Source organism: Zootoca vivipara, chromosome 2, assembly GCF_963506605.1.
Source record: "Zootoca vivipara chromosome 2, rZooViv1.1, whole genome shotgun sequence".
NCBI lineage: Eukaryota > Metazoa > Chordata > Lepidosauria > Squamata > Lacertidae > Zootoca > Zootoca vivipara.
In genome coordinates, this window is record NC_083277.1 from 115164851 (window position 1) to 115177975 (window position 13125).

Below are 13125 nucleotides of genomic sequence, written 5' to 3' on the forward strand. Positions count from 1 at the left end.
TTTGTATCAGTTGTCATATTTTAAAAAGGGAAAGCGCAAAACATGCATTGGTTTTTAATATAATTTTCTGCTACAAAATGGACATTTTCATATGCATTTTATCCTAAAACACACACTTCTGTACCCTATCAAAAATACTCATTTACGTTTGTATTTTGGTGTGTTTTTGAGCTGAAAACTCAAAATTCAGAGAACTGTGATAAATGAAGGATCCCAGGCTGCATGTTAGGTACAGGGTGTTTGCTTTAAAATGAGGAAAGTACAAAATCCCCAACTATTCCCATCAACACCTTACCATAATCATGCCACTCAAGGACGGAGCCCTCTAACTCATCCTGAGCTGCCACCCCAGCACTAAAAACGATCTCTTTTCTCTCTAGGGCGAGCGCGGCTTCCCAGGTGAACGTGGATCTCCAGGCTCCCAAGGCTTGCAGGGTCCTCGTGGTCTTCCTGGCACTCCTGGGACCGATGGACCCAAGGTAGGTGGCAAGTTAGCATCACTTCCTGTTCTGCAGTGCAGTCTGTACAGTGGTACCTTGGGTTACAAACGCTTCAGGTTACAGACTCCGCTAACCTGGAAGTAGTACCTCGGGTTAAGAACTTTGCTTCGGGATGAGAACAGAAAACGCGTGGTGGCGGTGCAGCAGCAGTGGGAGGCCCCATTAGCTAAAGTGGTGCTTCAGGTTAAGAACAGCTTCAGGTTAAGAACGGAACTCCGGAACGAATTAAGTTCTTAACCCGAGGTACCACTGTACACCTTTCTTCCACCCCCCCAGTGGCTGCCTTACAGAAAGAACCTCATAGCATCTGGACCCCCAGGTACATTATGAGCTCAGTTTCTTTCAGAGAACGAGGGTAATAGGGAAATCAGCTGAGGGACCGTTGGCGGGGAAGATATTAGCAAACTTCCTTGTCAGGGCACTGTTTCTTTGGGCAGCACAGTTCGGTGGCGACTAGATTAATTGTGAAATGGCGGCTCAATAGAGAAGGTTGAGAAAGTGGTTGTCATGCTTTCCTGGCTTTTCACTGCCTCTTGCGTTTGTCTGGCATCCTAAATTCCTTTTATCAAGTTTGTTAAATACAGGACAATCTCGTAATGCGGGGGACATCTTCTCCCAGAGAAGGGAGGTGTGCGTTCAGCTCAGAGATCCCATGTTGGTGAAATAATACATGATCATGCCCCTCTCTGTAATCCTGCAAGTCTATTGTGATAAACACCCAAGCAGCTGCATAGTGATTGTGACTAGGACTGGGCAATACCTGGTTTTCAACACCAGCTATACTGTATATATATATCACCAGCTAAACATTGTGATATTTCAGACATTGTGATATATCAGTATAAGGATGTTGCTATGTAGAGGCATGATTGGCTGGCTTCACATTTTTTCCTATGTTGTGATTTTTGCCAGCACCTGCTCTTGTAAGTTGCTGCCTTCTTCAGGAATCAGGGGAAAGCTGAGCCAGCAGAGTTAACGGGCTGCAGGAATCGAGAGCAGCATTGGCTGGCTTCACGGTTTTCCCCGCATTGTGATTTTTGCACAACACACACACACACACACACACACACACACACACACACCATGACTTGCCATGTATTGCCAGGTCAAAAATTATGACACCGATACCATGATATGGACATCAAGCCGGGTTTGGACGATATATGGAAATATTGCCAAGCTTTAATGGTGACCCTTAATTTTCTTTTCCAGGGCGCAACTGGTCCTGCTGGTGCCGTTGGAGCACAAGGCCCCCCAGGTCTTCAGGGAATGCCTGGTGAGAGAGGAGCTGCAGGTATTTCTGGACCCAAGGGAGACAGGGTAAGTCATCACCTTCTCCTCCTCTTCTTGAAGGGCTGTTTTGTCTGGGGTTGGGTGCCACCTGCCAATTGGCCGGGTGGAATTGAAAATCACTTTTTAAAATCTTTTCACTCTGGGGCAATGGTCATAAACAAAGAGGGGTCCCATAATTGCCAGCTACTTACTGTCTTTCCTTCTGCTATCCTCCAACAGGGTGATATTGGTGAGAAGGGACCAGAAGGGGCTCCTGGCAAAGATGGCGGCAGAGTAAGTGGCCAACTTAGCTTTTTCCTTTCTTAAGACATCAAGCAACCGGTTTAGTCAACTAAGAGGTTGATGGTGGGGGGAAACACATCTACTGGGAAATTACCTACAGTACCTCCTCTATAGAAGAGAGGGAAATGACTTGACCATTGGGGAACTGTGATCAAGGCAAGAGTGGGCTTTTGGTTAGAGCTGAGCCTCTGAAAACTTGGCAAGGCCAAAAGAGAGTTTAGGTCAAAGGCCTAACTATTCTCAAGCTATCAAGGTAAGAAAACCAGTTCTGATGAATAAGTGTCAGGTGTTCCCGGCTACTCTTCCGAAAGTGAATCCAGTCCCATCTTCTACGAGCTTCAGAAAGAGCGGGGGTGGTGGTGGTGGTGGTGGTGGTAAGGTTTGTGCCCCATTTTTAGGAAACTCTGTGCCAATGTCTCAGTTCTGAAACTGCCAGTAAAGGAGGATGCCTTTGATACAAATGGGATGCTTTTCACCAGCACACCTAATTCTCCCCCCCCCCTTTGCCAGGGCTTGACTGGTCCCATTGGTCCCCCTGGCCCTGCTGGCGCCAATGGAGAGAAGGTAAGAAAGTCTTCTGCAAATGAGTTGTCCTTGGTTAGGCTACGCAGCAGGCAGAGGTGGTTTCTAAGTATTGTGGGTATATTTGTCTCGGTAACAGCCTGTTCCACATTTTGTGTCAAAAGTGGGCATATTTCACTACAGACTAAAAATGGTTTAATGGTGACTTCCTGTCTGTTGTTGGTTCTAGCGTATTTTAATGCCTTTCACGATGGATCAGTCTATTTCTGGTCCATTCCGTTTCATTCACGTCTATTCCTAATTCTGTTCTGTTGAATTTCCTTACTGATCTGCAATGCATGAAGAAAACTACATTTTAAAAGAGATATTCACAAAATATGCATTTTTCTACATACTTGATCCAAAAACTTTTGTATGCCTTTAATCTTAAAATACACATTTTTATCAAAAAAAAATCTAAGAACTGTATTTCAAAATACAAAAAAGTTAAACAAAAAACAGAAGATACTTGTACCAGGTTGGTTTGAGAAAAATGTGGATCATACAAAATCCTTAATCTTCTACTGACTTATGATTTGGGTTATGAACTAGAGACTCCGCTGCCTCACCTTTTTCTCTCTCTTTTTTTAATTCCACCAGGGTGAATCTGGCCCCCCTGGCCCAGCTGGCGCTGCAGGTGCTCGTGGTGGCCCCGTAAGTTTGATACAACTATGAATTCTTTTGTAGAAGGGTATCTGAATGGGGCAAGATTCAGCTTGGCCTATGAAATCTTTGAAACCCTAATAGGGGTCTCATTCAGCTCCTCTCAGTAGCACAGAGGGGCAGACAAGCCCATTTCTTGCTGTTTCCATCCTGTGTGCTGCTGTGGGGCGTGAACATCATCTCAAGAGAGAGAGGCCTTTGTTGCTTTGACCGGCATTTAGCAATGCCAGGCAGAGGCCTGCTTTGGCATAGCTGGAGTCACCTTTTCTTTAAATAGAGCAATTGTGAATTAGTGCCGCTTAACATTTCACAAATCTTTGACCTTGCATCTTTGACCTAAGCAGTTCTCATTACTTGAAGATGTGAGCCTGGCTATGCTAAGTGTAGAAAAGACAGGTCCCCACTTCATGCCCCAACAATGTAAGGTTGTGGGACTCTTTGCACTGGGCAGAGAATGTGAGTTGTCTCACCATTTCTTTGGTGACCTTAGCAAACCTTAATCAAGGTGTAGAATTTGGGGGGGGGGCACTGCTCACCGTGCTACTTATAAGGAAAATCAGCAGTGAATCCCCCATGACTATTTCGTATTCAAAGTGCCACTAGCAGTCATTCTCTCTCTCTCCCTGTCCTCTCTTGGGTGCCTTGGGAAGCATGTTTGCTCCTAAGACTTCCAGTTAATGACCTCATCCCATTGGGTGGAAGGAATCCTCTACCAGTGGGTGATGCTGACTTAATTATAGATCACTACGTGTGAGAGGCCTGGGGAGTTCCAACCCTAGACTAGACTTAGTTCCTGGAGAATAGAACTGACCTTGAGAATGCAGGTGTTGGCCGTACCTGGCATAGGGCATCCAGGTGATTGGGTGGATGGTGTTTTCTTTATCTCCAACTCTTTCCGCAGCTGATGACTGTTTCTGTTTCAGGGTGACCGTGGTGAACCTGGTGCTCCTGGCCCTGCTGGATTCGCTGGTCCTCCTGTGAGTAATTCTCAGGCTCTTAAACCTCTCTCCTCCCATAGCCCAACATGCCTCTCTCTCTCTCTCACCATGGATGTTTTTGCCTTCTTCCCCAATACAGGGTGCTGATGGACAACCTGGTGCTAAAGGCGAGCAAGGGGAAACTGGCCAGAAGGGAGATGCTGGGGCCCCAGGCCCACAAGGTTCATCTGGTGCTCCTGGCCCACAGGTTGGTAAATCCTGCATTGGAGGGGGTTGGACTAGATGACCCTTGGGGTCCCTTCCAACTCTAGGATTCCTATCCTGGGTTGGTAGCCAGTGACTCGTAAGAGCCAGGCGGGGGCTTATTTAAGATGCTGGAGGGAAGATGTCTCTTTGAAAGAAGGGCTGACCACCTTGGCCAGAGGTAAAGTATGTGGATTGGGGCTTAAGGTTAATATGAGGGAAGTATTGGAGCAGAGTCATAGGCTGGATAGAACGTCATTCATATGGGGCTATGTTTCCCCCCCTCAACTTAGTCAACTGGAATTAAACACATTCATGGAGGACAAGTCTGCCAGACAGCTACTGGCTGTGGTACCTCCAAGTTCAGAAGGCACGTACTAGTTTCTGGGGTACAAACAACCAGGGCATGTTGCACTGTACGAGAACTGGTAGGAATGGCTTCTGTAGCATGTTTCCATGTGCCTGGGGCATATCTCCTACTTTCATATACTCTTACAAAGTCAAAAAAACACCCAACCCTGTGACGCAGAGATTTTGCTCTGTGTGGCACACATGAGTTCACATTGTGCAAAGAGTGGCAGAGAGTAAACATTGAAAGGTGAGGCGGAGGTCCGTCAGAAAGGAGGCTGGAGCTAGAAAGAGGCTGGTTGCTTCTTTCAGATCTGTGCTACAGAGATCTCTGGCAGAAGCTCAGTGAGAAGGTTAACTTTGCCTAATCCAGCTTTTGTTTTGTGTCTCTGTAGGGTCCAACTGGTGTGACTGGTCCAAAGGGAGCGCGTGGTGCACAGGGACCTCCGGTAAGTATTTTAATGGACAATTTGCTTCATTCCTTTCCTTACTGGCACCTCTGATAACTGTGCTGTGATACAGTTTTAAAAATAATCATACTTGACTTGAAGCTTCTGCTGTATGTCACCCTGTTCAGTACCTTGGAGAGCAGGAGTCGGTGATTACACCACTTGGATAAATACAGTATTTACTCAAACATAATGCACACCTTTTTTTGGCCAAATTACATCATGAAAGTTAGGGTGCACATTAGATTTGATGTGATTCTATCGCAAGCTTGTAAAACTCCGCTGACATAGCAAACACTTCCTGGGTTTTGAAAACTGAGGTGCGCATTAGATTCATGTAAATATGGTAGCTTCGATCCAAAGACTACTGGCCTGCCACCCTCCATCAGTTTACCTGCTAACCGTCAAACCACCCCATGTGCTTATGCCATAGCTCAGGCATGTCAAACCTGCGGCCCTCCAGATGTTTTGGACTACAATTCCCATCTTCCCCAACCACTGGTCCTGCTAGCTAGGGATCATGGGAGTTGTAGGCCAAAACATCTGGAGGGCCGCAGGTTTGACATGCCTGCCATAGCTACTTTCTCTTCACGAGCCTCATCAACTCAATGAGGGAGAGATGTGTTTTTAAAAGTATGTGCACAGGAGGGAATGTTGAGGTGTGTTTCTGTGTGAGAAAAGTGGCCAGTTTAAAATTGGGAATGTGGACCCGAGGCAAAAAAAGGTTCCACACTCTGCTGTGGGCAGTTTTGCTGCTTGAGGCAAAACAGGAAGTGCCTGGTCCACCACACAGTCCTCACCAAAGCATCCCTTACCTAGGTCGGGGTGGTGGTGCAAAGTGACAGCAACAATGACTGGTTCCAGCGTGATATTGCTGGAAATTGGCACCGATGCAGGAGGCAGCAGGGCAGTCAGGGAGCCCATGGGAGTACCGCCTTGGTGGGTGGGACAGCCCTGGGCTGTTGTCTCTCATATAGCTCAGTGGTACAGCACAACTTCGTCTACATAAGGTCCATAGGTTCAGCCTCTGCTGTTTCTGCTTAAGTCTCTTGGATGGGAGACGTGGGAAGCCACTGCCAGTTAGTTCAAGATTGGCCTTTTTCAACCGAGTGCCCTCCATATGCTGTTGGACTACAACTCGCATCAGCCCCAACCAGCATGCCCAGTGGTCAGGGATGATAAAACTTGTAGTCCAACAACACTTGGAAGGTTGGGGGAGACTGTCACTGTAAGACAGTACCTTATACTGTTGTTCAGTGGTGCCCGCCCTGTGGAACACCCTCCCATCAGATGTCAAGGAAATAAACAACTATCTTACTTTTAAAAGACATCTGAAGGCAGCCCTGTTTAGGGAAGTTTTTAATGTCTGATGCTGTATTGTGTTTTTTTAATGTTCGGTTGGAAGCCGCCCAGAGTGGCTGGGGAGGCCCAGCCAGATGGGCGGGGTATAAATAATAAGTTGTTATTATTATTATTTTTATATAAAAGACAGGAGGATCACAGTCTATGCCAAGCTAGCTCCTGTCTTCAGAAAGGCTTTTCAAACTTGATTATTCTTTCATGATGGCCAAGAAGTGGAGAAGCTAAAGTGGAAGGGCTCTTTCATAAACGAGTCTTCCAGGGAACCATCAAGATTTGCACTGCTTTATTAGAGGTGTGGTATCTGCAGCCTAGTCTCCTGCCCATCTGTGAGCCAGCTATCTCACTTTATGCTTTTAACAAGCTTGGATGTTATGGGTGCCATGGGCAACCATGAGGTAGAACAGACATCGACCCAATGATTGCGTGGTGAGCTGGGCTTTGAGAGCATGGTCAGCTGGTGGAATCAGTACCAACTGTGTTTTAGTGAAGGGTCCTTGCCCCCGTGCCTGAAACGCATCAGCAGTAACATGAAGCAGGGGAGAAATAGAAGGACTCCCTCATTCAGTCTGGCCTCTTTTTTGACCTCAACAGGTAATTCTCAAAGCCAAAGAGGGTTTCTTATATGCTTTCCAAACTTCACCAAATTGAAACTTTTTTAAAGGTGAAATCTACACACATATAAAAAACGTTCTGGAAAAAAGTGTTTTTAAAAAGCGTTTTTGAAAATACATTGAATTTTCCATAAAGCTCGCCATCGCCATCTGGTGTCACATTGTATATTGCACTTAAAACACACTTGAAACGTTTTATTTGCAGCTGTATAGCAGAGTCTTCAGTGAAACAGGCTGAAATCAAAGGGGGTGGTCCTGCAGTTTCCCTAACCACCCGCTGGTGCCTCAAATGTTCCTGAGTGCTCTGTTCATAATCCTTTTTATTTCCTCCCAGGGTGCCACTGGATTCCCTGGCGCAGCAGGAAGAGTTGGACCACCAGGCCCTAACGTAAGTTGTTGGTTGTTGATAGGCATTTATTTTATTTTAAATTTGTATTATAGGCAACCAAAAAGAGGTATTAAATGGGAACACATTCAGGTTGGTTTGTTTTTTAATAGCTTTTTGTCTTTACCAAAGAGGTAGCTAAAAGCCTGAAGCAGGAACCGAGTGGGTTTGTGAATAAAACAAAATATTTAGGAGATAACAAATCATTTTTTAAAAAAATTAATTTGCAGAGTAGGTAGACTGACAAGTGTGTTGGGGTGATTCAGGTTAAATGTTGCCAAGGGCACACACACACACACACACACACACACACACACAACACACACTGTGTGTGTTTTATGTGTTTATATCAATTATTTTAAGAATAAAGGAGAGGAAATAATAAATACATGGAAGCTAATAAGGGATAACATGATATAAAATCCCACAGGAGCGGGATATAGAAGTGGCAGAAACTGAGGCTGCAGTCACCCACTTACGTGGAAGTAAGCCCCATTGAACAGTTAGACTTACTTTTTGAGTAGTGCAAGCCTACTCAAAATTAAGATTCTGGTGGGTAGAAACATCAAACGCTTCTGTTGGGTTGCCTTGATAAAAGCACAAAAACGTAAGTCACATGAAAGTTCCTTCTTCCATGGTCTATTACAGGCACCCCCCAACTTCGGCCCTCCAGATGTTTTGGACTACAATTCCCATATTCCCCGACCACTGGTCCTGTTAGCTAGGGATCATGGGATTTGTAGGCCAAAACATCTGGAGGGTCGCAGTTTGGGGATGCCTGGTCTATTATTTTACCTAGTTAAAAAAAAGATCTGACTAGTAACTTGAGTGGACTTCTTAACAATTCTGGTTTAGTCACCTACAAACTCTGATGCTTTTGATACTCATCTGGAATTATAGAAGTAGTCCCTTGAACCTGATCATTATTAATTGGTTTAGAGGCCTTTTTTCTGCGCCCCCTTTCTCCACAATCTGGGACCTGCTAAGTTCTAAATCACTTGACTTCTACTTGCACAACAACCAATGGGGCTCTAACCTTGAATACCTTCAACCCCAGGAGGTTACAAAATGCATTTAAGTTCTCCTTTCATTTCCTTTAATATGAGTCTGTAAGGGGGAGGGGCAGGGAGACAACTCAAACGGTCTTAAATGACTGATGTGACATTTTACCTCCTGCAATTGGAGTTTGTTTTTCACCCCAGGTGTCTGGTTTAGATGCTTTCAGGTGGGATGATCAGGACATTCTCTGATTAAATTGATGACCAACCTGCCCATGGATTCAGGCTACATTGTAATTAGGGTTGCCACCTTTGGTCAGGTGAAATAAGGGACAAGTTGGGGGGAATTGGGGGGGGGCTAAAATTGCTTTACCTGGTGCAGAATGAAATGACTTCAAAGGAATTTTCATATTGGTTGCATGCAAGATAAGCATGTTTGAGTGAGCACACAAATGCCTGTTTTTATTTTTATGACTTTGAAAATGGGACAAATTGGGGGCCAAACGGGACAGGGTACTTTGTGCCCCAAAATGGGACAGGCCTGTTTTTTTGAGGGATGGGTGGTAACCTTAGTTGTAGTGAATGCAAGAAAAAGCAGTGTCTCATGGAACATCTTCAAAATGGTAGACCTCTTGGGACCTTTTAACTTTTGGGAGGTATAAGTAAATCTGGAGGCTGACAGGAAGCTTTTGCCTCAATTCACGTTGCCCCCAAAAGAATCTTATTGTGTCCTGAAGCCTAACAACTTGCCATTCTCTTGCAGATAAGGTGGATTCATGTTTTCTCTCAACAGCATAACTTTAAATGCAGAAAATCAAGTCTCTGGGGATCTTACTGGCTCTCCCTTTTCCCCATAGGGCAATCCCGGTTCCGCAGGCCCTCCCGGTTCTCCTGGAAAAGATGGCCCCAAGGGTGCTCGTGGCGATGCAGGCCCCACTGGGCGTGCTGGCGACCCTGGTTTGCAAGGTCCTGCTGGTCCCCCAGGCGAGAAGGGAGAATCTGGAGAAGATGGTCCTCCTGTATGTATTCATCCTGCCTTCTTTGCATGTAGAATGGATCCGGCCGGCTGCTTTGTCATTTTGCAAATTAACACCCATCTCTGCCATTATCTTTCCCCTCTAGGGTGCTGATGGCCCGCCTGGACCTCAAGGCTTGGCAGGTCAGAGAGGGATCGTTGGTCTCCCTGGTCAGCGCGGTGAGAGAGGCTTCCCTGGTCTGCCGGGTCCTTCCGTAAGTGATCTGAGGAGCTTAAGTTAGCAAAAATGTGGAGGGGCAGGCAGTACTTTTGGGTTTGAAGCACGAAGAGATGAGTGTCTGTTCCTCAAGTATATAATGACCCTGTGGCCTCAACACCATCTATCGGTGATAGAACTACAAAAGCTGTCAGGGGTGCAATTTACCGCATTCTGAGTATTTTGGCTTTTGTGGAATTGGCATCAGGAATTATTCTTTTTTGCCATATTCTGAAATGCCTAATATGTTGCAAGAATTTGTCTTACAGATTCATAAATGACCAGTTGGCATCACAAATAATAATAATAATAATAATAATAATAATAATAATAATAATAATAATATTTATACCCTGCTCATCTGGCTGGGTTTCCCCACCCACTCTGGGCGGCTTCCAATAGAAAAATAAAATACAGTAATCTATTAAACATTAATAAGTCTCTTTAGCTTACCAAGTATGAAAATGGAAAAGGTTTTGGGGAAACTGATCTGTTTGGGCACCAAACTGGGGGAGGGGATCTAGATCCACAGAGAGTGAGACCTGATTCCCTCAGTCCAGTCTCTAGCATCTCCAGTTAAAGGAGTTAAGATTGCCTCCGTAGGAAAAGCCCTGAGATGATGGAAAGCTGCTAGTTGGCAGTACTGTGCTACGTGGACCATCTGCTTTGCACTTGACACACATTTTGTAGGCTTGGGTTTGAGCGTTTTCCCCCTTGCCCCACTCCTTTCCCAGGGAAAATCCACTCTTTTGGCTCTTAACTGGAACAAACAGCAATCTCTGGAAAATCCAAGTTGTCGTTTGCTTCGATTGAGCACTAAAGAGCAGCTTTCCTTGGATGAAAGCAGTGGGACAAGAGGATAAGCCCATAGTTGTATAAGACAAACTCTCTGATATACTATATTATTTCAGATGGCAGGATTCTAGGACAGGCATAAACACAATCCTGCAGGCTTTTTGTGGGAATTCAATGCACAGAAACTTTTAAAGTGATAAGCAGGATTCTAGTCCCCTATGATTGTGGAGTGAAACTGAAGTTTCCACCCTGGTGCATAGAGCAGGAATGGGAAACCTTGTGACCTTGAAATCCAAGGGTCCTTGGACTACAGCCCCAATCAGCTGGGGTCCTGACCTATGGTCAGGGATAATGGAAAGTCCCAAATAAGTGGAGGGCCACTGGTTTCCCACCCCTGGCTCAGAGGCTTTTCACTTTGCCTAGGTGACAGTCCAAATACTGCCAGGTCTGCTCTGAGCAAAGTGCCTGAGCTGATTTTTTTTCTTCCCACCCTCCTCTTTTCAGGGTGAGCCTGGTAAACAAGGATCTCCCGGGGGCCCTGGAGACAGAGGTCCACCTGGCCCAGTTGGTCCACCAGGCCTGACTGGTCCCTCTGGCGAACCTGGACGTGAGGTGAGCATACTCAACTTATTCTGTGCGTAGCCTGGGAGAAAGGGTAACATATCCTATTTTAAAACTGCATTCCTGCAGCAAAAAATGTCAAGGGGCAGAGGATTTGGGGTGTGTGGGTGAAAACTTGTTTTTTCTTTCAATGCCCCAGAGTGGAACAAACTTTTAAAAATAAAACACCCTGATAATATTTTAAATCAGCCTTCCCCCAACCTGGTGCTCTCCAGATGTTGTTGGACTCCAACTCCCATCAGTTGGCATAGTGAATGGTCAGGGGTGATGGGAATTGTAGTCTAGCATGGAAGCACTGGGTTAGAGAAGATATACTGTATTGTAGCATTTCCCATTACAGTGATTGTTGCTTTCGATTTATGCTGCAGCAGCCTAAATTTAGTGATGCATTTCCAGGAATGTTCTCACATGCATCCTTCTTAAACCCTGATTCTAAACGTATTTCCTTCTTGGCCTTTAGTGGGAATTACTTCCTTTTGATTAAAATCATAGCCATTAATGTAGTTTAGAAGTCATCGACTGCCTTGTAAGGGATACCATCTACATTTTTTTTGCACATGGATCCCTTTTGCTTTTAAGGTTGGTAAGGGATGGCTATATTTAGCAGCAGCCCATTGGGGGGTCAGGGAGGGGTGCAATTAAATAAGCTTTAGATTACCCCCACTCTCTTTTCCAAGTAGGCTTCCAAAAACTTAGTTGCTGATCAGGAATCTAAAGCTACAATCCATGTTGTAATTTCCCCCCACCGCTCCCTGTTTTTCTAAAGTGGCGGCATTCGCCAGAAACGTTATCAACCGTTCAAAGGAACTGATTGCTTCCAGCCTATAGTGGGCTGGGCTTTTCTGCAAGTGGGATTCCACTGGGTAGAGGTGACGGGCAATTATAACTGCAACTTGGGGTACAGTTTATAAGCAGTATTTAAAAGAGGTGAATTTGGGGAGTGCTTGGGGTGTGCTGAAAGGTGGTTCCTCAACAATTCAAGAAAGCAATTCTTCTTCCAGTTCTGGGTTACTGTCTCCTCACCTTTGCCAGCCAGTGGCGCCTGGGCTTGGCTAGAGGGTTGGTTTTTGCAGGAGGAGCTGTGAAGGAGCTCTTTCAAATGCTTGGACTAAGATCTACTAAACCTGATGCCCAAGTTTGCTGGGAGCAGGGTGTCAGTTTCCTGCAAAAGCAGGTGCTGATCAAGAAGGAGCATTCTCCAATCTCCCTTGGAGTAGAGAACATACATGATTGCAATGAGTGTATATTGGCAAAGGCTGCTTGTCAAGCTGAGGTTGTGAATCGGTAATGATTTTAGGAAATGCAACCCATTGTCTGGGCTGGTTGGCTATGCCTCCTCAGAAAGACACACACACACAGCCACTTCCTTGGCTCCTAAGGATAACCACCTATCATTATTCTCAGGGCAATCCTGGCTCAGATGGTCCCCCAGGCAGAGATGGTTCCCCTGGCGTGAAGGTGAGTGTCCTATCTCAAAGGAGTATTAACCACTGCTGTATTTAAATATGATTTGTTCAAGGAACATGTGTCCCTTGAGTCCAAAATGTAATGCCATGTGGGTATAATCTCAGGACATAATCCAGGTGAGAGAACCTCACCTGCTTAATCTTTCTGTCCACCTTCTTAGCCTTTATCTTCCTTGTTCTTAGCCCTACAATTTTCTCATGCATCTCTTCCACCTCTTTTCCTGAAATCTGAGTAACGCAGCAACGTTTTGTGGAATAAGCCATTAACATTACCCTTACTTACACCATTTATCCCGGCCCCATAGTATGCATTTTGGGAGTCTGGAAGAAAGGCTGCTCCCTCCCCCTACCCCCATGTCCTATGGCAGTGCCTTGTTT

At 45.5% G+C, this 13125-nt stretch overlaps 1 protein-coding gene across 2 annotated transcripts in view; it reads left to right on the forward strand.

The window, feature by feature from the left end:
• The window catches only part of COL2A1 (collagen type II alpha 1 chain), an 82823-nt gene that overhangs the window by 61274 nt on the left and 8424 nt on the right, over nucleotides 1–13125 (forward strand). For both annotated transcript variants that reach the window (XM_035103225.2, XM_035103232.2), the window contains 13 exons: nucleotides 381–479; nucleotides 1713–1820; nucleotides 2013–2066; nucleotides 2586–2639; nucleotides 3237–3290; nucleotides 4223–4276; nucleotides 4377–4484; nucleotides 5224–5277; nucleotides 7585–7638; nucleotides 9491–9652; nucleotides 9756–9863; nucleotides 11165–11272; nucleotides 12686–12739. In XM_035103225.2, coding sequence (XP_034959116.1) covers nucleotides 381–479; nucleotides 1713–1820; nucleotides 2013–2066; nucleotides 2586–2639; nucleotides 3237–3290; nucleotides 4223–4276; nucleotides 4377–4484; nucleotides 5224–5277; nucleotides 7585–7638; nucleotides 9491–9652; nucleotides 9756–9863; nucleotides 11165–11272; nucleotides 12686–12739 — 1071 coding nt within the window. The remainder of the gene's footprint in view (nucleotides 1–380; nucleotides 480–1712; nucleotides 1821–2012; nucleotides 2067–2585; nucleotides 2640–3236; nucleotides 3291–4222; nucleotides 4277–4376; nucleotides 4485–5223; nucleotides 5278–7584; nucleotides 7639–9490; nucleotides 9653–9755; nucleotides 9864–11164; nucleotides 11273–12685; nucleotides 12740–13125) is intronic.